Here is a 21,264-nt window from a genome sequence, read left to right as displayed (position 1 = left end):
GTCATACCGCTCAGGAAGGAGACGCGTTCTGTCTCCTAGAGATGAACGTACTTTGGTGCGAAAAGTGCAAATCAATCCCAGAACAACAGCAAAGGACCCTCTGAAGATGCTGGAGAAAACAGGTACAAAAGTATCTATATCCACAGTAAAACGAGTCCTATATCGACATAACCTGAAAGGCCGCTCAGCAAGGAAGAAGCCACTGCTCCAAAACCGCCATAAAAAAGCCAGACTACGGTTTGCAACTGCACATGGGGACAAAGATCGTACTTCTTGGAGAAATGCCATAATGACCATCGTTATGTTTGGAGGAAAAAGGGGGAGGCTTGCAAGCCTAAGAACACCATCTCAACCGTGAAGCATGGGGGTGGCAGCATCACGTTGTGGGGTTGCTTTGCTGCAGGAGGGACAGGTGCACTTCACAAAATAGATGGCATCCTGAGGGAGGAAAATTATGTGGATATATTGAAGCAACATCTCAAGAAATCAGTCAGGAAGTTAAAGCTTGGTTGCAAATGGGTCTTCCAAATGGACAATGACCCCAAGCATACTTCCACAGTTGTGGCAAAATGGCTTAAGGACAACAAAGTCAAGGTATTGGAGTGGCCATCACAAAGCCCTGACCTGAATCCTATAGAAAATTTGTGGGCAGAACTGAAAAAGCGTGTGCGAGCAAGGAGGTCTACAAACCTGACTCAGTTACACCAGCTCTGTCAGGAGGAATGGGCCAAAATTCACCCAACTATTGTGGGAAGCTTGTGGAAGGCTACCCAAAACATTTGATCTAAGTTAAACAATTTAGGCAATGCTACCAAATACGAATTGAGTGCATGTAAACTTCTGACCCACTGGGAATGTGATGAAAGAAATAAAAGCTGAAATAAATAATTCCCTCTACTATTATTCTGACATTTCACATTCTTAAAATAAAGTGGTGATCCTAACTGACCTAAGATAGGGAATTTTTACTAGGATTAAATGTCAGGAATTGTGAAAAACTCAGTTTAAAAGTATTTGGCTAAGGTGTATGTAAATTTCCAACTTCAACTGTACATAGAAAAGAAACACAAGCATGTATGAAACTCAATAACAATTCAGCATATGAACTGGAATGTAGTGCCGTGTACCTCATACATCAAGTAAAAGTGCTCTGTGGATTTCTGAGATTTGCTTGTATATAAGACAATACTGCAGGTGCATTACCCTTTCAGGACATTAAAATGATTGGAGCTACACAGCGGATGGCGTGGGACTCATGCCATTCAACCATTTTAGAGGTCTGAAAATATCCGACAAAATTATTTTGGAGTGATCTATCCCTTTAAAACTAATCTCTATGGATGCAGTTGATTAGGATGCCAAGCTGTGATGTGTCTGGTACAAGGTTGGGGTAGATACTCATTCCATACAGTATAGTTAACACATGGCCTAAGTGAATGTGAGTGGACTGACTAATGAGGTCTTCACAGGCCTGTACGGTTCAGCTGCCTCCCTTCTTAAGATGCACGACTTCTCCTTTGTAGTCGGTTCATTATGTACAAATTATAAACCATGCCTTAATGGAAGGAAGCTTCATACCAAAATGTATTAAAGTTCACATTAATATCCACTTTGATAATCAAGTCAAGGACTCGCAGGTCCAAAGTTCAATTTTCAGCCTGACTATTGAAGCAAGTCACACTGGGGAGAAAAACAAAATACATGATTGGACAATTACCAGTACCATTTCAAGTCTTTACAATAATTCCTTTACAAGTAGGAACCAAATACATGTCAAAAATGCCTTGAGTGGCTAATCTAGCCTGACACAGTCTTTCGTAAATGATCAAAACCAATAGCTACGAATGAATTCCCACAGCTGGCATTGGAGCTATATGATAGAAGCTCTTCCCATTCACAAGCTGATAGAAAATGTATTTCCTGAATCCTGACCAAGGTAGAATTACTGTAGCCATATCACTGCTAAGGGGAAAGCTTCATTTCCGCTCCATTGGCCTCCAGCTTTACCTTTGACCTGGGTACGTCCGTTTGGAAATTAATTAAGGGGGAAAAAAGGACCCAAAACAAAAATTGTTTGTCAGATAGGAAGGCTTGTGTTTAGTTTGGGAACATGGCTAACAATGTCCTGACCGGGCGGAAGGGATTTGCCTGACCCAATTCGGGTCAGACGCACACAGATTAGGTTCTGATCTAGCTTCTGAAACAGCATTACGATGGAAAATAAGTGGTGCTTTATCAAGAAAAGACAAACAATTTATTTAAAAATAGGAGTAATCATGTATATTCGTCATGTCTAGTATCGAGAAGGCACACTAAAACAAACATATGTACAACAACATATAACAAATAATACACAAAATATTTCACTACCCATTGTTAGAAATACAACATTACTTAAAATAATGCATCTTTTGTGAGCTAATGTAAAATGTATGAAGCAGATAATTTGGTCCGTATTTAATCCTCCAACATTGGGTCCAACGCTAGTAAGTGTGTCATGAGCACAAGCTCTGAGACTTAAACCTGAGAACTGTTGTGATTGGAAAGAACGGCATCTTTGACATTTAAGAACTAAGCCATCTCAAGTATTCTGGGACTTAAATGTTCTAGTCCTGTGAGCGTTCACTTCATACAACTCCCCCAGATGTAGGAGGATGAAGTCAAATGGAGACCACATCTTGAAATAAAATGGAGGGACTAACAAACAAAAAAATATAATTTAAATTTGAAAACAATCTTGATCAAGTGCATACCGATTACCCTAATGTTCCTTTGGAAAGGTCCTTCTCGCGATTGCCGAGATTGCTTATCTCTCCCTTTCCTCTCTTTGGCAGAATTGCTACAGTACAGACCAGGGAGGTTTCTGTGACAGAGAATAGAGAGCGAGAAAGAGAGACAGCAGATCCTGGAGAACACAGCGCTCATTACAACTCTCTGCTGCAGCTCCTCACAGGTATACACTGTCACTGAGAATACCAAATGAGGCCACAGCGCTAACAGTCTCCTAGACAGGCTCAGCCATACAAAAACACACAGATAGGCCTAGAAAAGAAAATAACATCCATTATGTGCAGGGTAGTACTATATAACAAACTAAACAGCAAATCTAAATTGTTCATTAAAAAACAACTTCACTCCCAAATAGGACGTGCACCAAGCAAAGATGTGATCTCAATCCCATTAAATGGAGGCTGGGGTGTTGGAATGGATTAGCTGTAGGTAGGCTATTATTGGCCTGGAGTGGGGGAATAATTAATAGAATAATGGAAGGTACAATCCAGTATTGTTTTAGTCTCTGCTCTAATCCATAATACTATGTTACGTGACGAAACAGCCTGGGCCTCACCAACAAAGGCAACCTACTTCCCTTTCCCATATCCTCCAGTCATTAACAGGACTGTATATGGAGTCGGTCTCGGCTGCGCAGAAATCAAAGTGTTTGCTGGGTAGGGGTTTCGGGTACAGCTCAGATGAAGTTAAAGAGCTGATGAGTCAGCAGCTCGGTGACAATTAGGTTGCACAGCACAATCAACTTCCTCCATGTTTATAGCCCCCATGACCCAAATGATACGCTCTTTGGTGTGATTGTAATAAAAACAGGTAATTAGGGCCAAAGCAGGCAAAAGGTATTTTGATCCAAACAAAGTGTAGACTTACTTAGGATATGGAGTGTAAATGTGATGCTGAAACTAGATTATTGGTCTGTTACGTGAATTATTGCAAAACAATTAGTGCTGTTTTAACCTCAAGTGGCACTCCTGTCTAACAACAGAGTCCCTTATGGTTGTCCTGAAGTAGGTTAACATCTACCGTTGTCCTCTTCGCTCTAAAAGCATTTCAGCCCATTCAATTGACTACTCGTACATATGATCTTCAGGCTGTGGTTGGGAGACCTTCCAGGGGACAGACAGCCATTGAAAAAAAAGACAGTTCCAAGGCATTGGTGAAGTCCTATGTCCAGAAATGATTGACAAAAGCTTGTATTATACATTCACTGAAGAGGTCCATGTTGTTCCTTTAAATAAAGAGGCGTAGAAGAAACTTTGGACTAACTAGCCTGGAACATCCTTCAGTGTTGTACAGTAATGTCAGAGGGGCAAAATGTCAAATGTCCACTATGCATAATGTTTGTCTATAAAATAAAATAAAAGAGCCAAGAAGGCAACCATGTGGTGAATGTCACACCACCAGGTAAGGCCTCAAAGGTCAAAGGGAAGGGGTCAAAAGGTCCTATGGGGGGGGGGGGGGGGGTTTAAAGGTTGCCATCGTCCAGCATCTTATTGACACCGTCGCAAATCCTCTGCAGGTGGTTGCGGTACACCTCAGAGGGGCCGTAGAGAGCTGCCAAGAAGTCACAGTCTGCGAATTGGTTGAACACGTGGTTGACCCGTGAGTGGCTCTTGGCTGTTAGGTGGCGGTTGATTGCCTGGTGCAGCAGCTCACGGCACTCATTCAGGATGGCGCTCATCACACGCCGGTCGAATGTGAACTCGATCTGGTGGAAGCTGACAGCTGTCATGGCCAGTGTGTGGACCTTCTTCCTGGAAAGGAGACGGTGGCCATTGTTGTTATGCATGATGGCTTAGGTACAGTAGATGGCAAAGGACATCCCATTTCTCAGAGGGCCACAGTTTTTTTTTTCTCAGCCCAACACAATGATTGTTTTCATTAGGGCTGGAATAAAAACCTGTGCAAATTACAGCCCTCAACAACCAGGGTTGGCAACCCTAATCAAATACTATTATACTCCTATTAAAGATGCACTCCAGGATCTTAAGCATAACACATTTGTAACATAGTACAAATTGGATGAAGTAGTACACAATTGGATGACGTAGTACACAATTTGATGACGTAGTACACACAAAAAAAAACAGGGACCCCTTTTGCCTCATGAGCACCACTTTCAAAATCACTGGCTGAAATTATACAACAGTTTGACAGTGCATCTTTAATGCTATCTACAGCCATAATTATTAAATACATCAATCATAAATCAACCTGAAGCCCTCGACCAGCACCAGTTCCTCCCCGCTGAACTGGTTGTTGCGGTAGAGGACACCCAGCTTCACCACCATCTTGATGAGGTTCTTGATGATCTTCTGGGCCTCCTTGCGGTTGCGTGTGTACTCCTTGGTGACGCGGTAGAGCTCGTCCAGCACCTCGCTGCTGGTGTCATCAATGAACAGGTTGGCCACGCTCTTGGTGGCCATCTTGCTCATCAGCTTCTTCTGGGCCTGAAGGGCCAGGCTCTTAGTACTGAAGGAGTCCATGATGATGTCTGGAGAGAGAGAGAGAGAGAGAGAGAGAGAGGTCATACAGATGGACACTCACTAGGTGACCCAGGTTTATTCGGCCAAAGCAATGTCGCAAAAAAACAAATCTTTGCGACATGTGTAATGGAGAAATTTTCCAAAGATCGACAACATTTTAATCTGTTCGACTGTGGTGGATTTTTCTTGTCAAACTTTCTTTATTGCGACAAATGATGGAAACTGTGTCATAAATAATAATTGGCGAATAATTTTGAAGGTACGCGGGGCGGGGCACATGATGTCATCACGTAACTAGAAAAGCTCCACTCCCACATTTCATTCTAAATGCCTAAATCTGTTTTTTTCCCACTATAACAATGATGTTTTTTTGCAGGACAAGGATGGTCCTGACTTTCAAGAATGCCTGAATTGATTCGCCTTACATTTATGGTTGGCTGGCAAGCTTCACCATCCAATTATTTCAGATCTACAGGAGTGCAAGTATGACCATGTCACGGACCGCGGCGATACGTTGGCACATGATAATTTTTAGAATATGGCAAATATTAGTCAATTATTGCATTCTATCCATGCTGGCTTTCGCGGGCTACCTGAGACATGAAACAGATAGGTGGGATGTCATACACGCTGTCGACAATTTATTATTGCGCAATTTGCCTAAATTGGTAATGGAAACACTTTAACCACTTAATTTTTATTCTACACTGTAGGTTTTTAGAGAAAAGGTGTATGTTTTTTTCCCGGTGTGACATCATTATGTCCAGCAGTTTTTTAATCGACACAAGATAGTTAAAAGGAAACGTACCTGTAGCAGGCAATTGTCAAATCTATTTTCAATGCCAACTTTTTAAATGTCTACAAAAAAACAAAAATCACTGGACAAGTTAATGGAAACATACTGAAACCTGATGGTAGATTTTCTTCATTTTGAATTACATACTTAGAGGAAATAAGACGTTTATCTGGGATGCATTCATGACAAGATATGGGAAACATCTTTGCCTTTTGCATTTTTGGCGCCAGCAGATGATCCAAAATAATTTTTTAAAAGAAGAGGAAACATACTGCAGACAGACAATGAACAGCTGTTTTATGCAAATGATCACATCTGATTATTTCCTTTTCTCATCTGGATGAAGAGTCACTGAAGAGTCTTGCTGTAGGTGTGAACTACTAGCATCCATTCCGATAACTATGATGTCATGGGACATGAACAACCAGTCCCTACAAAAGCTTGGCTAATCACAGAGATACCAGTGACATGATACAATAATGACATAATCAGATAAATTATTTGACCGTATTAGTGATTTAAATACTTGGATGGCCCACAACTTCCTCCAGCTAAATCAAGACAAGACATTGGTACTTATTGTTGGAGCCAAAGCACAGAGAGAGAATCTGGCCGCACATTTGAATTCATTGGCAATAAAGATAAAACACAGGTAAAAAAAACCTAGGTGTCATTTTAGATTCTGAACTCAATTTCGAATCACACATTAGGAATGTGACCAAATAGCTTTTTACCACATGAGGAACATTGATGAGGTGTGGCCGTTTCTCTCTCAGGCTGGTACACAGAGAGACACATCCATGCTTTTATTACAAGCAGGCTTGACTACTGTAATGCTCTCCTGTCTGATCTACCCAAGAAAGCTATTGGTCAACTGAAAAACATACAGAATGCTGCAGCACGGGTACTGACCAAGACCTGATGGAGAGCACACATTACACCGGTTTTAAAAGCTCTGCACTGGCTGAATTTTAAGATTCTTCGATTCGTTTTAAAATCAATCCATGATCAATACATGATTGACCCCAATACATGTCAGACATGCTTTTAAGTTATGTACCCCGTAGGTCCCTCAGGGTCCTCTGGCACTGGCCTTTTAACCATCCCAAAGCCTAGGACCAAGAGGCACGGAGAGGCAGCCTTTAGTTATTATACCCTCAGCCTCTGAAATAACCTGCCAGAGAATCTGAGGGGTACGAAACTTTGGACATATTTAAAAGAGCTGCTATAACTTTTAAGCTTTGCTTTTCCTCAGGGTGCTTTTTTGTTCTCAGTTTTTATTGTTATTCTTTTGTTTTTTATCCACGTATGTTTGCTGTGTAGTAAAACATTTATTATAAAAAATATATATATATTCTGTGAAGTGCATTGCGGTTGCATCCATGTCTGAAAAGTGCAATATACATACAGCTTGATTTGAATTTCTGCAAAGCAGAATAATACACATTAGAACAACGATTGCAAAGGGAACAACTGAATGTATTCAACCAAAATGTATCTTCTGCATTTAGCCAAACCCCTCTGAGTCAGAGAGGTGCAGGGGGCTGCCTTAATCAACGTCATCGGCACCCGGGGAGCAGTTGTTGTGGGCAGAACAGCATGTTTTTTTTCTACCTTGCCAGCTCGGGGATTTGAACCAGCAACCTTTCGGTTACTGGCCCAACGCTCTTAACCGCTATGCTACCTGCTGCCTCCGCTACGCTACCTGCTATAACGTGTGCATATTTGTGAAGAGGCTAGCTCCAAGCTCTCTCTCTGTGTGTGTTTGTGTCACCTGCCAAATGACAATGACTCAGAGGAAGCCTCAACACATTGTGGCAGCTCATAAACAATGGGTCAGGAGGCCACAGGCTTTCACATCTTCTCCATTTCCTCAGCCAGATGAGCCCGGGCCCCAGACATTACAGCAGCAGCGTCGCAACAACAGGAACCCAGGAACAACAGGTTCAGGTTCAGCCTGCCTCAGCCCCTAATGAAGTAGGATGAGGTTAACCCTAGATACAGCTCTAAAGTCAGGGTCTCATTTTATGGTTAGAAGTTATGGCAGGTAAGCTGAGCCTAGATCTGTGCCCATCTCTGGCATGCCACACGTCAGTATTTATGCCCGTTAAAGAGAAACATTACATGCTACATTAGTATCACCTCTAATATATGTCAGTATCCTAGCAATCTTTACTTCCTCCAAGATGAAAACAACGTCAAACATTTATTAAAATCCTAAAATGTGATCGGATACTTATCCGAGTGCTCATATTCATGAACAGCAATATTTGCAATGTGCTATTTAAGCAATAAGGCCTGAGGGGGTGTGGTATTTGGCCAATATACCAGGGATAAGGGCTGTTATTAATCACGACGCAACGCAGAGTGCCTGGACACAACCCTTAGCCGTGGTATATTGGCCATATATCACAAACCCCCGAGGTGCCTTATTGTTACTATAAACTGGTTACCAACGTAATTAGCGCAGTAAAAATGAATATTTTGTCATACCCCTGCTATACAGTCTGATATACCACGGCTGTCAGCCAATCAGTATTCAGGGCTCAAACCACCCAGTTTATAATACTGTATAGCAGCTGACCGACTGCAGAATGAAATGTGCCTGCTATGTGACTTGTGTGATTTCCACTCTTCTCCGTCTTTTCAAGAATAACATTCGGTCTCCTTTGAGAGTGTCAGCGGGAGGCTTTTTCTTCCAAGGGAGTACCCATGTTATAAACCCAACAAGCTCTCCCTGCTACACTGTCAGAGAGAGGGATACTATGCCCCTCTATCAGTGGATGTAAAAACCGCCACTTTGCCTGCCACATTCAATCACAATGTGTCAATGAGAATCTGAACAGGGATGCTTTGAGGTTAGCGACAGTTCATCTCACGGCAAACAAAGAAAATCTAAAGTTCACGTCTCTCTCTGCTGTAATTATGAAAAAATTTATTCAGTTTTAGAAAAAAATACACCTTTCAGAGCCTGGAGAGTGATTTTCAGGTGGCTCATTAAATGTCTCTCCCGTCAGAGAGAGAAGAACTGTCATGTAGTCAGTGGCTGATGACTAATACCTTAATGATTTTTTTTTATAAAAGCCTGTATTTGTCTTCCACCGCGGTCATTCCAAACACTTAACTTCAGATGTGATGGATACTCAAAGCTTTAAGTTTTACTCAAAGCAAAAGAATGACACAACAAATTCTTCCCAGAGCTGGCAATCAGAAATGCAGGGAGATCCTCTCTCTCTCTTGATGTCTCTCTTTTTCATGAGATGGAAGGTTTCATGAAAGGATCCTCTTGGGACAAGTGTTTAGAATGATGAAACGATTTTCTATCAAGAATTCCTACCTTGGAACTGTGCAGTGTGAGTTATGGCCAAATATAAGCTGTTGTGTGAACCGGGCCCAGACAGAGAAAGCTTGGCCAAGCTTGACTCCCATCTCAGCACTATTTATACAGGCAATGCTTTAATGGATCAAAACAGAACAAGGCATGACAGCGACAACAATACTGTGTGTTCAGGCAAAATATACACCACCACCAACAACAGCGCAATTAATACTGGTTTTGTGGGAGCTGTATAGGCACTCTGGAATGAGAGACAAAATGATGCTGGCTTATCAATTGGATTTACAGTTTATCCAGAGAGTGCTTAAACCAGTTTAAAAAACAACAACCAAGACCTTAGTCAAAGCAGAACAGGCAGGCAAATATGTCAACATGTAGGCTAGAAGGCACACATGACTCATAGAAATGAAACACTACCCTGGGCCTCTTTGGCAGCCAGGGATCCGGCCAGGCCAGCGTGCCCAGAAACACTCACCCTTCTGCAGGTGAAAAGTGTTCTCCACAGGCTCCATGCTGGGTGTGGTGAGAGGCTCAGAGAGGGTCTGTGGAGATTGGAGGGCCAAGCATGTGGCCCAAGCTCTGAACGTCTGTCTACTTACTGGTCTACCTGTCTAAAGTAAAGTTTTTTTAAATCACTGGGGAAGACATATTGCAACCTATGTGTTGTAATAATTGCGTTGTTCGCTCTATAACCTGTTAATTCATATTCCTTGCGACCGTGATATATAGGCCTAAATGCAGAGACAATAAGAAGACACAGTGGCAGAATAAATTCAACCACACCTTTGTTTTATCACAAAACCAGATATCAACCTCTGTCCAGTGAAGTCCACAAAGCATATTGCATGTACAGTAACAGACAGTTACATGACCTACAGCATGATCAAGCAAGATAATGTTTCCGAACACTAAACAACTATTGATTTAGAACCACAGAGTTACTGCAAGTCACAAAGATAACAGGACCTGCCTCCACTATTCCAGCACCATTTCAACATCATCTCTGCTTTGTCTACTACAGTGACAACTAAAAGATACCAAAAATGATTTAGTCCAATCAATGTAAGCTAAATATGTGGCTGTCCATGGTTCTGATTTCTGTGTGTGTATGCGTACGTTCATGCAAGAAGAAAAACATGTTTACTCACCCTACTTGTAGAGAAACACCAATGTCATCCTCTCTCTCATGTTGAGGAAACAGTCTATCACTCTGTCATACAGTACACACTTTTATATTTTGTTATTCTAGGCTACCAGGCTAAGATGCTTGCTCGCTAGCCTAACTTCCATTCATAGGCAACGTTAACTAGTTAACATTAGCCTTCTACATCTAGCTACTGTACATATTGAACATCCCTCCTTTCAGGCCAGGAGCACAACAATGTATGAATTAATAGTTGGATCAGAATCTCCATTATAATCATTGGCCAGTACAGAGAATTAAGTAAAACCACAAGTCCAAATCCCTATTTCCATCCATGGCTAATTTAGGAAAGGGACAATTTTAGCTGGCTTCCCTTGACACTTTTTTTGGGTGCACCAAGACCACTCACAGTTGAGCTTGTGCAGTTTAGCTCAACGCTGCTTGGCTCATTTCTATGCTCGCTGGCTTCCTTTGCCTTCAATGGTATGGGCGGCAACAACGTCATACTCGTTTGGACCAGACAGCATCAGATATATGGCCTAGACGGAGACAGAGGGGGCTCTATTTCTCTCGCTCGGATGCTTTCTCCTGTGAGATACATTCAGCCTCTTGCGAATTGAAAGAAAATAATAAAACACAATGACAAAATAAATACAATTAAAATAATTTCTACTTTTTGGGGGGGAAGCCTGGCTTCCCTTGGCATCCATGAATACACCCCACTGCCTGTCGGTCAGGCTAGTAGGATTGTCAGATGAGAGCCCCAGTGATTGGATACACCCGGAGCTCCCTGTCCTGCCCACTCAGCCTCAGGCCCCGCCCCACCCCACTCCTAAACCCCAGGACAAATTAGACTAATCCCCACCCAATCTCAAGGCTGCTACCCCCAACTCAAAACTAGACTGGCTGGCAGAAAACCTGTGTAGAAGTTTCCATGAAACTACTTTTAAAAAAATCAAGGTGGAATAACTAAGCATGTCTGGAAATATTGTATCTACATTACTTCGAACAAGGGTTTATATTATTCTGGAGTGAATAATATGTTTTAGCCTACATACATAACATGAATTCAAAATAGGGTAAAAGGGGGGGGGGAAATCCCCATAGACTTTTTCAGTACTGTAACGTGTCTCAGGAACTTATATTTACAGAAATGTATGATATCCCCCTTATTTACAATAAGAGACAATGCACAAGAGCGATTCCACGCCGGCACAGCCCAAATTTTTGTTGGGCTCTCTCTGATTGTTCTGGGAATTCTCACGTAAATTCAGTGGGAGGAAGGATGCTTAACATTTGTATTACAAAATCATGAAAGTGGCCATTTTAGACCTTTTTTTAGACCTACAGTGGGGTCTAAAAATTGGAGCAAAAATGAATATATGAAATAATTAAAATACTAAGCATATTCTATGCTCAAAATTGGGGAATTGTATTATTTTAAACTAATACAATTGCTCAGAGAAAGAAATGTTTAACAAGTAAGATGTTTTTCTTCCTCAAAAAGATACACCCTTGTTTTCAATACCTCACCATGCGAGGATAGTGGCACTGAGCCTTTTTCAAATTTTTTGGCAAACCATAATTTTCGGACTTAAATGTCTACATGTAAGACCCTACGATCTGTGAATCGTACAGACAACATCTTGGTGTCTTTATACTCTTTATAGTGTGCTCTAAAATATAGAGTATGGCTATATTCTGAAAAAAAATTTGCATTCATTTATTTAAATATTATTATAAATATTTAAAAAGTACCCTTTGTGATTGAGCTTATTTTTAGACATTTTATGGAACAATGTACTCTTCAAACACATAAAATTTCCAGGTTGGTCTCTCTGCTACTTTTGATGAAATGATCTATTTTTGTACATACAAATTGACATTATTGGTGAATCCATTTTCCCCATTTACTGGGGGCGGCAGGTAGCATAGTGGTTAGAGCGTTGGACTAGTAACCGAAAGGTTGCAATATCGAATCCCCGAGCTGACAAAGTAAAAATCTGTCGTTCTATCCCTGAATAAGGCAGTTAACCCACTGTTCCTAGGCCGTCATTGAAAATAAGAATTTGTTCTTAACTGACTTGCCTAGTTAAATAAAGGTTAAATAAAATGAATTGGAACACGCGGGCTACTAGCAAGGAACTCCTGTGGTCCCGTGTGGCTCAGTTGGTAGAGCATGGCGCTTGCAACGCCAGGGTTGTGGGTTCATTCCCCACGGGGGGACCAGGATGAATATGTATGAACTTTCCAATTTGTAAGTCGCTCTGGATAAGAGCGTCTGCTAAATGACTTAAATGTAAATGTACTGTGTTGGTGGTGCTCATAAAATGTATCAAAAATTGTAAAAGTAGCAGAGAGCACACACTGGAAATTGTATATACGGTGCGTTCGGAAAGTATTCAGACCCCTTCACCTTTCGTTACAGCATTATTCTAAAATGTATTACATTTTATTTTTCCCCCTCATCAATCTACACACAATACCCCACAATGACAAAGAAAAAACAGGTTTAGAAATTTTTGCAAATGTATAAAAAAAAATAAAAAAAAGTATTCAGACCCTCAGTACTTTGTTGAAGCACCTTTGGCAGCGATTACAGCCTTGAGTCTTATTGGGTATTACGCTACAAGCTACAAGCTTGGCAGATCTGCAGATCCTCTTAAGCTTTGTCAGGTTGGATAGGGAGCGTCACTGCACAGTTATTTCCAGGTCTCTCCAGAGATGTTCGATTGGGTTCAAGTCCGAGCTCTGGCTGGGCCACTCAAGGACATTCACAGACTTTTCCCGAAGCCACTCCTGCATTGTCTTGGCTGTGTGCTTAGGGTCGTTGTCCTGTTGGAAGGTGAACCTTCGCCCCAGTCTGAGCGCTATGGAGCAGGTTTTCATCAAGGATCTCTCTGTACTTTGCTTCGTTCATCTTTCCCTCGATCCTGACTAGTCTCCCAGTCCCTGCCACTGAAGAACATCCCCACAGTAGGATGCTGACACCACCATGCTTCAACGTAGGGATGGTATTGGCCAGGTGATAAGCGGTGCCTAGTTTCCTCCAGACGTGACGCTTGGCATTCAGGCCAAAGAGTTCAATCTTGCTTTCATCACACCAGAGAATCTTGTTTCTCATGGTCTGTGAATCTTTAGGTGCCTTTTGGCAAACTCCAAGGGGGCTGTCATTTGCCTTTTACTGAGGAGTGGCTTCCATTTAGCCACTCTACCATAAATGCCTGATTGGTGGAGTGCTGCAGAGATGGTTGTCCTTCTGGAAAGTTCTCCCATCTCCACAGAGGAACTCTGGAGCTCTGTCAGAGTGACCATTGGGTTCTTGGTCACCTCCCTGACCAAGGCCCTTCTCCCCCAATTGCTCAGTTTGGCCAGGCGGCCAGCTCTAGGAAGAGTCTTGTTGGTTCCAAACTGCTTCCATTTAAGAATGATGGAGGCCACTGTGTTCTTGGGGACCTTCAATGCTGCAGACATTTTTTGGTACCCTTCCCCAAATCTGTGCCTCGACACAATCCTGTCTTGGAGCTCTATGGACAAATCCTTTAACTTCATGGCTTGGTTTTTGCTCTGACATACACTGTCAACCTTTCCAAATCGTGTCCAGTCAATTTAATTAAAATTTACCACAGGCAAACTCCAATCAAGTTTTAGAAACATCTCAAGGATGATCAATGGAAACAGGATGCACCTGAGCTCAATTTCGAGTCCCATAGCAAAGGGTCTTAATACTTATGTAATGTCTTTTAAAACTTTTAATACATTTGCAAAAATGCCTAAAAATCTGTTTTCGCATTGTCATTATGGGTATTGTGTGTAGATTGATGAGTGGCAAAAATTATTTAATCCACTTTAGAATGAGGCTGTAACTTAACAAAATGTGGAAAAAGTGAAGGTCTCTGAATACTTTGAATGCACTGTACTTGTAGAGTATATTGTTTAAAAACATTTTTTTTTTAATGAACTAAATCAAAAAAGGGTACTTTTGACATATTAACAAATTAATCTACTAAATTGTATTTCAGAATAAGCGATACTCCTAATAGTGTGCTCTAAAATATGGAGTATAATGACACTAAGGGGGTTTTCACATATGAAATTGAGTTCCCTGGTAGGGTTTCCTGGAGCGTTATTAGCAAAACGCACATTGTACATGACGTTAGCGAGCTAGCTTGTTTACAACAGAGAAAAACGTTCCCCGCGACTCGCGCTTCTGCGTCACAATACCTGGTATTTTGGTCCTGGATCTTTGACCCGCTACTCACGCAGGTCCAGGATTAATTTCAGCCAGAGTTCACATGCTTTATAGCGCTCTCAGGGTACCAAACACTACAGGATCCAGATCATAAGGGGATATGTGAAAGCACCCTTGGTGTTTTCTGTATCACATACGGTTCATGGATCATTGGGTCTAACAGGGGGCATGTATAGGTCTAAAAAGTTCCTAAAATTGCAATGTCATGGTTCTCAAAAATGGCTTGTGTTACAAATTTAAAAAGCATATCAAACGTCTTTCCTCCCAATGAAGTTTCTATGTGAGAATTGCCAGAACAATCTGAGATATACCCAAAATATTTTCAGGCTGCTGGCATGGAATCGCCCAAAATGGTCTTGTAAGATGTAGTTGTGATTTGTGTTGAGTCTGAACTGATCACCTCACAATCAGCTATTCACATGAAACATTTCCACCGTCTGGTAATGAATTAAGATCAAATCAGATTTTATTTGTCACATACACGTGGTTAGCAGATGTTAATGCGAGTGTAGCGAAATGCTTGTGCTTCTAGGTCCGACAATGCAGTAATAACCAACGAGTAATCTAACAATTCCACAACAACTACCTTATACACACAGTGTAAAGGAATGAAAGAATATGTACATAAAAATATGAATGAGTGATGGTACAGAACGGCATAGGCAAGATGCAGTAGATGGTATCAAGTACAGTATATACATATGAGATGAGTAATGTAGTGTATGTAAACATTATATGAAGTGGCATTGTTTAAAGTGGCTAGTGATACATTTTTTTCATCAATATTTACATTATTAAAGTGGCTGGAGTTGAGTCAGTATGTTGGCAGCAGCCACTCAATGTTAGTGGTGGCTGTTTAACAGTCTGATGGCCTTGAGATAGAAGCTGTTTTTCAGTCTCTCGGTCCCTGCTTTGATGCACCTGTACTGACCTCGCCTTCTGGATGATAGTGGGGTGAACAGGCAGTGGCTCGGGTGGTTGTTGTCCTTGATGATCTTTATGGCCTTCCTGTGACATCGGGTGGTGTAGGTGTCCTGGAGGGCAGGTAGTTTGCCCCCGGTGATGCGTTGTGCAGACCTCACTACCCTCTGGAGAGCCTTACGGTTGTGGGCGGAGCAGTTGCCGTACCAGGCGGTGATACAGCCCGACAGGATGCTCTCGATTGTGCATCTGTAAAGGTTTGTGAAGTGCTTTTGGTGACAAGCCAAATTTCTTCAGCCTCCTGAGGTTGAAGAGGCGCTGCTGCGCCTTCTTCACCACGCTGTCTGTGTGGGTGGACCAATTCAGTTTGTCCGTGATGTGTACGCCGAGGAACTTAAAACTTACTACCCTCTCCACTACTGTTCCGTCGATGTGGATAGGGGGGTGCTCCCGCTGCTGTTTCCTGAAGTCCACGATCATCTCCTTTGTTTTGTTGACGTTGAGTGTGAGGTTATTTTCCTGACACAACACTCCGAGGGCCCTCACCTCCTCCCTGTAGGCCGTCTCGTCATTGTTGGTAATCAAGCCTACCACTGTAGTGTCGTCTGCAAACTTGATGATTGAGTTGGAGGTGTTCATGGCCACGCAGTCGTGGATGAACAGGGAGTACAGGAGAGGGTTCAGAACGCATCCTTGTGGGGCACCAGTGTTGATGATCAGCGTGGTGGAGATGTTACCTACCCTCACCACCTGGGGGGCGGCCCGTCAGGAAGTCCAGTACCCAGTTGCACAGGGCGGGGTCGGGACCCAGGGTCTCGAGCTTGATGACGAGTTTGGAGGGTACTATGGTGCTAAATGCTGAGCTGTAGTCGATGAACAGCATTCTCACATAGGTATTCCTCTTGTCCAGATGGGTTAGAGCAGTATGCAGTGTGGTTGCGATTGCGTCGTCTGTGGACCTGTTGGGGCGGTAAGCAAATTGGAGTGGGTCTAGGGTGTCAGGTAGGGTGGAGGTGATATGGTCCTTGACTAGTCTCTCAAAGCACTTCATGATGACGGAAGTGAGTGCTACGGAGCGATAGTCGTTTAGCTCAGTTACCTTAGCTTTCTTGGGAACAGGAACAAAGGTGGCCCTCTTGAAGCATGTGGGAACAGCAGACTGGGATAAGGATTGATTGAATATGTCCGTAAACACACCAGCCAGCTGGTCTCCGCATGCTCTGAGGACGCGGCTGGGGATGCCGTCTGGGCCTGCAGCCTTGCGAGGGTTAACACGTTTAAATGTTTTACTCAGGTCGGCTGCAGTGAAGGAGAGTCCGCAGGTTTTGGTAGCGGGCCGTGTCAGTGGCACTGTATTGGCACTGTATGGCTGCTGCATATGTATCTTTCATCAAGTTTTTCCCTGTCCTCTCCTCTTGAGCTGTTGCATAAAAGTGGAGGTGCTAATGGGTGCTGGAAACTCAGTTTTGTATGGCTGTAAGTGTGTGTGTGGTGCATGCGTACATGGTTGTGCAGGTATATATAGTGTTTGAGTGGGTCTATTTGGTGTGTGTGTGTGTGCACAGTATGTACCTCGGTGTGTCTCAAATTTTAATGTCACATGCACAAGTACAGTGAAATAGCTTTGTGAGTGTGCGCGTGTGCCGCCGCTCTCTCATCCTCCTACACTGTATCAGGGGTTGTGCACAGTGCCTAATAGGGAGCCAGTGCCTAATAGGGAGACAGTGCCTTCACTCACAAACCATCCTTTTTTACAGTCTTCTCAGATCTAAAAGAGCCTGCTGCTGTTTAATAATGAATGTGGCTTCATAAAATGTATCACAGATTAATAATTGATACAACCAATTTAAAAAATAGACCATGGTAAGAAGTTTGCTGTGATGCCACAGGTGAACCAGGAACAGGCCTGAGGGGCCAAACAAACAACATCAGGGACAAATGGTGGACAATAATATATGAAGAATGTGAATGAATAGGGTGGGAACTAGGAAATGAAATGTGCAGGTGTGATGCAGCAGTAATATTCATGTCATAGATAAGTCCGTAAAGGTTGAAAGTAAATACAAGGCAAAACCTGGGTAAGACAATAGCCTCATAGATAAAAGGTAGATGACTTATAGATGAACAACTCGCCTGTCGCACTCACACACACACAAAGTCATGTGAACATTAAGACATTCCCACTCTTAATATGTTAGAATCTGTAGGACCAAGGGACATTATTGTATATTTAGATTTTTTATATATATAGATATTTTAATAGTGTTCTATTGTAACATTGTAATGATGTTGATTGTTTTTTGCCCAGGGACTACAGATGAAAATTAGCTCTCTAGCTAAATCTGGTGCAATGGCATGTTTTAATTAAATTTTTATATAACCAGGCAAGTCATTTAAGAACAAATTCTCATTTACAATGACGGCCTACCCCGGCCAAACCCGGACGACGCTGGGCCAATTGTGTGCAGCCCTTTGCACCCTGACAAATCAACATAAATAAAGAATAAAGAGAAACAATGTCCCAAATCTATGTCATTTGTCTGTAGTCTGTCATATATGGTCTACTTTCTAGGTAGGATAGGGAGGATTCACTGCCCTTCCAAGGGGATGTGGACAGATTGTTTTAAGTTTCCTAGGTAACAGCTGAAGCTGCCTGGCCAACTGAACTTTGCAGTCTTGTAATCAGGTGAAACATCTCTGTGCTGCTCTTGTCAATGAGTTAACTTCCATCGCCACAGGAATAATCATACATTTCCAGCAGCGCTTGAGTGGCAGAAATCATGACAAACAGGTTCAACATCTATTCATGTTAAGGAAATTAAGCTGGCTTCCTGACCAAAGTATACCTCAGTTCTCAGTTAGCTGAGCAACCAAACTTTAGCAGTAACTGACCTACTTGGTTGTCAGCCATAGCCAGCAAGGGTAGCAACGTACATACAGTACATACACAGTGGGGTAGCAACAATAAATCATTTCTGGTTAAAGCTGCAAAAGGCAACTCATTCAAGGCCACAATTCATGCAAACGTTCATATTCTCCTTTTACTAGTGAGATGAACATAGTTAGTGCTGTATGATAAATTGTACTACCTGCCAGAAAATACACAGAGAGGGTATTCATACACATACTTCAAAGAGAATGAATGGCTTGTGCAGGAAATAATATTTGGAGCATGTCAATTCAGCATAGTTTACCTTAAAACTTTTGGAGTTGAATTATGTTTATATAGGCTTACTATGTGATAGGAGTTTAAAAATTCAAGAAAGAAATATGACAAACACTAAGCTACACCATTCATCACGATTTTTTTAAATTAGATTTTTTAAAAGTTAACTTCATATTGTAAAGCTGTCTTTCAAAACTCATACTGTATATTAATATTAATCAAACATAAAGGAAATAAAAATCGAATTCTAAATATTATACTATATCGTATATTAATTATTGAAAATCTAATGATATTACACCCCTATTCAGGTTGTGGGCTAGCTGGGCACCCCTTCCTTGACCCAATTCTTCCACCTCCCCCACCCCTCCATTGTATAGTTTCAAAGGACTAGATAGCAAACAATACTATGTGTTTCTCAAAGACTTTAATCTTTATCATTCAGTAAAATACCATTCATTTACCTTTCCTTCAAATCAAACAGGATGCGGGGCGTGAGTCAAGACACCGCGGAGTACACTGCTACAATTTGACAATTTAATCTAGGATAAATATTGAGTCTTCATCATGGCAATCCATAGCAAGTCCATGTACAGCTCCATGAATCGGACCTTCGTCTTTCCTCGAGAAAAAGGCTCTTCTCAGTCGACTTAATGTAAATGTATGTTGTATTAGGTACTATTGTGTAAATAATTGAGTGTTTTCTTCTCTCCCTGTTGTAACCCGACTCCTACGCACAAAAAGTTTCAAACTGAATGACTTCGAAAGTTTAAGATTGATGGTATTATGGACCAATGGAAGAGCCTAGTAAGATTGACCAAACCAATCATACTGTGGGAAAAGCCATTTATAGAGTCAACATTCCGTATCCCCCTCCCCTCCCCATTCGGTTTCCAGTAATTACCCTCATCTATCTCCGAAATCCAAGGTTGAGAATTTCCCAAATAAAATGGCATTAAGGGAACAATGAGCAGGAACTATGGGGAGTTGGTTAATGTTATAAACAAAAAGTCCAGTGGACTACACAATTATTTAATCATAACTCATGAAGATGAATATTTGACCTCATTAAAGGAAAATATTGCCTCAGTAGCTGAGTTGGGTAACTTTATTAATCACAAACGGATTTATGTATAACACACACAGAGAGAGAGAGAGATTGAAAAACAAGACATTAAGTGTTTAACAGCAGATGTTTTCTGGAAAGGACAGCACAGGTTCCCCCCTGGTCTATGAAGTGATGGGTTTAGCAGGAATTCCTGAGGTTGTGTTGTTCATTGTGAATAGCATGTTTTAAACAATCAACAAGCTCTTTTTTTCTGTTATGGACCTGATCAAAACGAATATAAATAACTCATAAACATTCAAACCATATTATATAGGGCTATTTCAAACAGATATTGTAGGTTACATGCATAATCTTAATCGTATTTATAGAATATCACCACATTCATATAGTTAGTTCATAGCCTACTCTGCAATCCAGTCATCCATAATATTATTGATTTTTATGCTTATGGTCATCCTTATCACAGCATTCCTGCATCCGCGTGGTGCATTGGGTTGTGTTAATTCGATGGCAAGCTTGTTCAGGAGCGCCATTTAGTGGAGTGTTTGGATATTGCCACTTTCTAACCAATGACATATTGTAGCAAACAGTGATACACTGTAGCTCATCTTTGAGCCACACTATAACCATTGAGATACACACTCTATTAATTGTTCTTAAATTGTCATGTATCCTACATAGAAACACCCATAGAAAGGTGACCGAATAATGATTAAACTTGATTACATACATGTTCTCTGTGATTACTTGGCAAAAGACAAACAAATTGTTTTAGTGTATACAGAAACCAATGGACACACACGAGCATGAGATGTCATTTTAAGTTACGTAATTTACATAAATAAACTAATGTAATCAAATTTGGTAAAAAGACAACATTTCAACTGCATTTCCCATGGGCCTCAGCAATGCCGTGTTCAAGACCCCTCGGAACTCGGAAATTTCTGATTTGGAAACTTATTGTGGAAAAATGAGGTTCCCACTTGGAAAGTATCAGAATCAACCAATGTATATATGAATGGACAAATCCATAGATCACGTGACACCATTCATTCCAATGTGAAGGCTCTTGCCACAGATTTCCTACTCGGGAACTCTGCAGGCCTCTTTCTAGAGCTCCGACTTTCCGACCTGAACATCACTGATGTCATGATTTGACCTCGTATTTTCAGAGTTCCCAGTTGTCTTCAACGCACCATAAATTGCACATTGAAGCCAAATAAAGTTGGTTAAGTGACGTAGCAGGCTAGCTCAGTGATGCCCCTCTCATTGAGTAATACCGTTTTCAAAACAATTGGGACATCAA

The 21,264-nt window shown here is 41.6% G+C and overlaps 1 protein-coding gene across 1 annotated transcript; it reads right to left on the bottom strand.

Annotated features, from left to right (window-relative positions):
- Positions 1-2,235: 2,235 nt before the first annotated feature.
- On the bottom strand, positions 2,236-19,657 carry LOC120054713 (tumor necrosis factor alpha-induced protein 8-like protein 1). The gene is made up of 3 exons (XM_039002264.1): positions 19,354-19,657; positions 5,002-5,281; positions 2,236-4,541 (listed from the first exon to the last, which is right to left on the bottom strand). Exons 2-3 carry the CDS (start codon positions 5,271-5,273, stop codon positions 4,253-4,255), a joined length of 561 nt encoding a protein of 186 aa, XP_038858192.1. The 5' UTR covers positions 5,274-5,281; positions 19,354-19,657; the 3' UTR covers positions 2,236-4,252.
- Positions 19,658-21,264: the final 1,607 nt, after the last annotated feature.

The sequence above is a fragment of the Salvelinus namaycush genome, chromosome 10 (assembly GCF_016432855.1).
Source record: "Salvelinus namaycush isolate Seneca chromosome 10, SaNama_1.0, whole genome shotgun sequence".
NCBI classification, from domain to species: Eukaryota; Metazoa; Chordata; class Actinopteri; order Salmoniformes; family Salmonidae; genus Salvelinus; species Salvelinus namaycush.
This window is presented reverse-complemented; position numbering and strand designations above follow the sequence as displayed.

Excerpts from the sequence above, each read along its gene's own strand:
- LOC120054713 (XM_039002264.1), bottom strand. The coding sequence starts at position 5,273 with ATGGACTCCTTCAGTACTAAGAGCCTGGCCCTTCAGGCCCAGAAGAAG. Across the intron at positions 4,542-5,001 it reads GTGCTGGTCGAGGGCTTCAG|GAAGAAGGTCCACACACTGG; the intron begins GTTGATTTATGA and ends TCTCCTTTCCAG.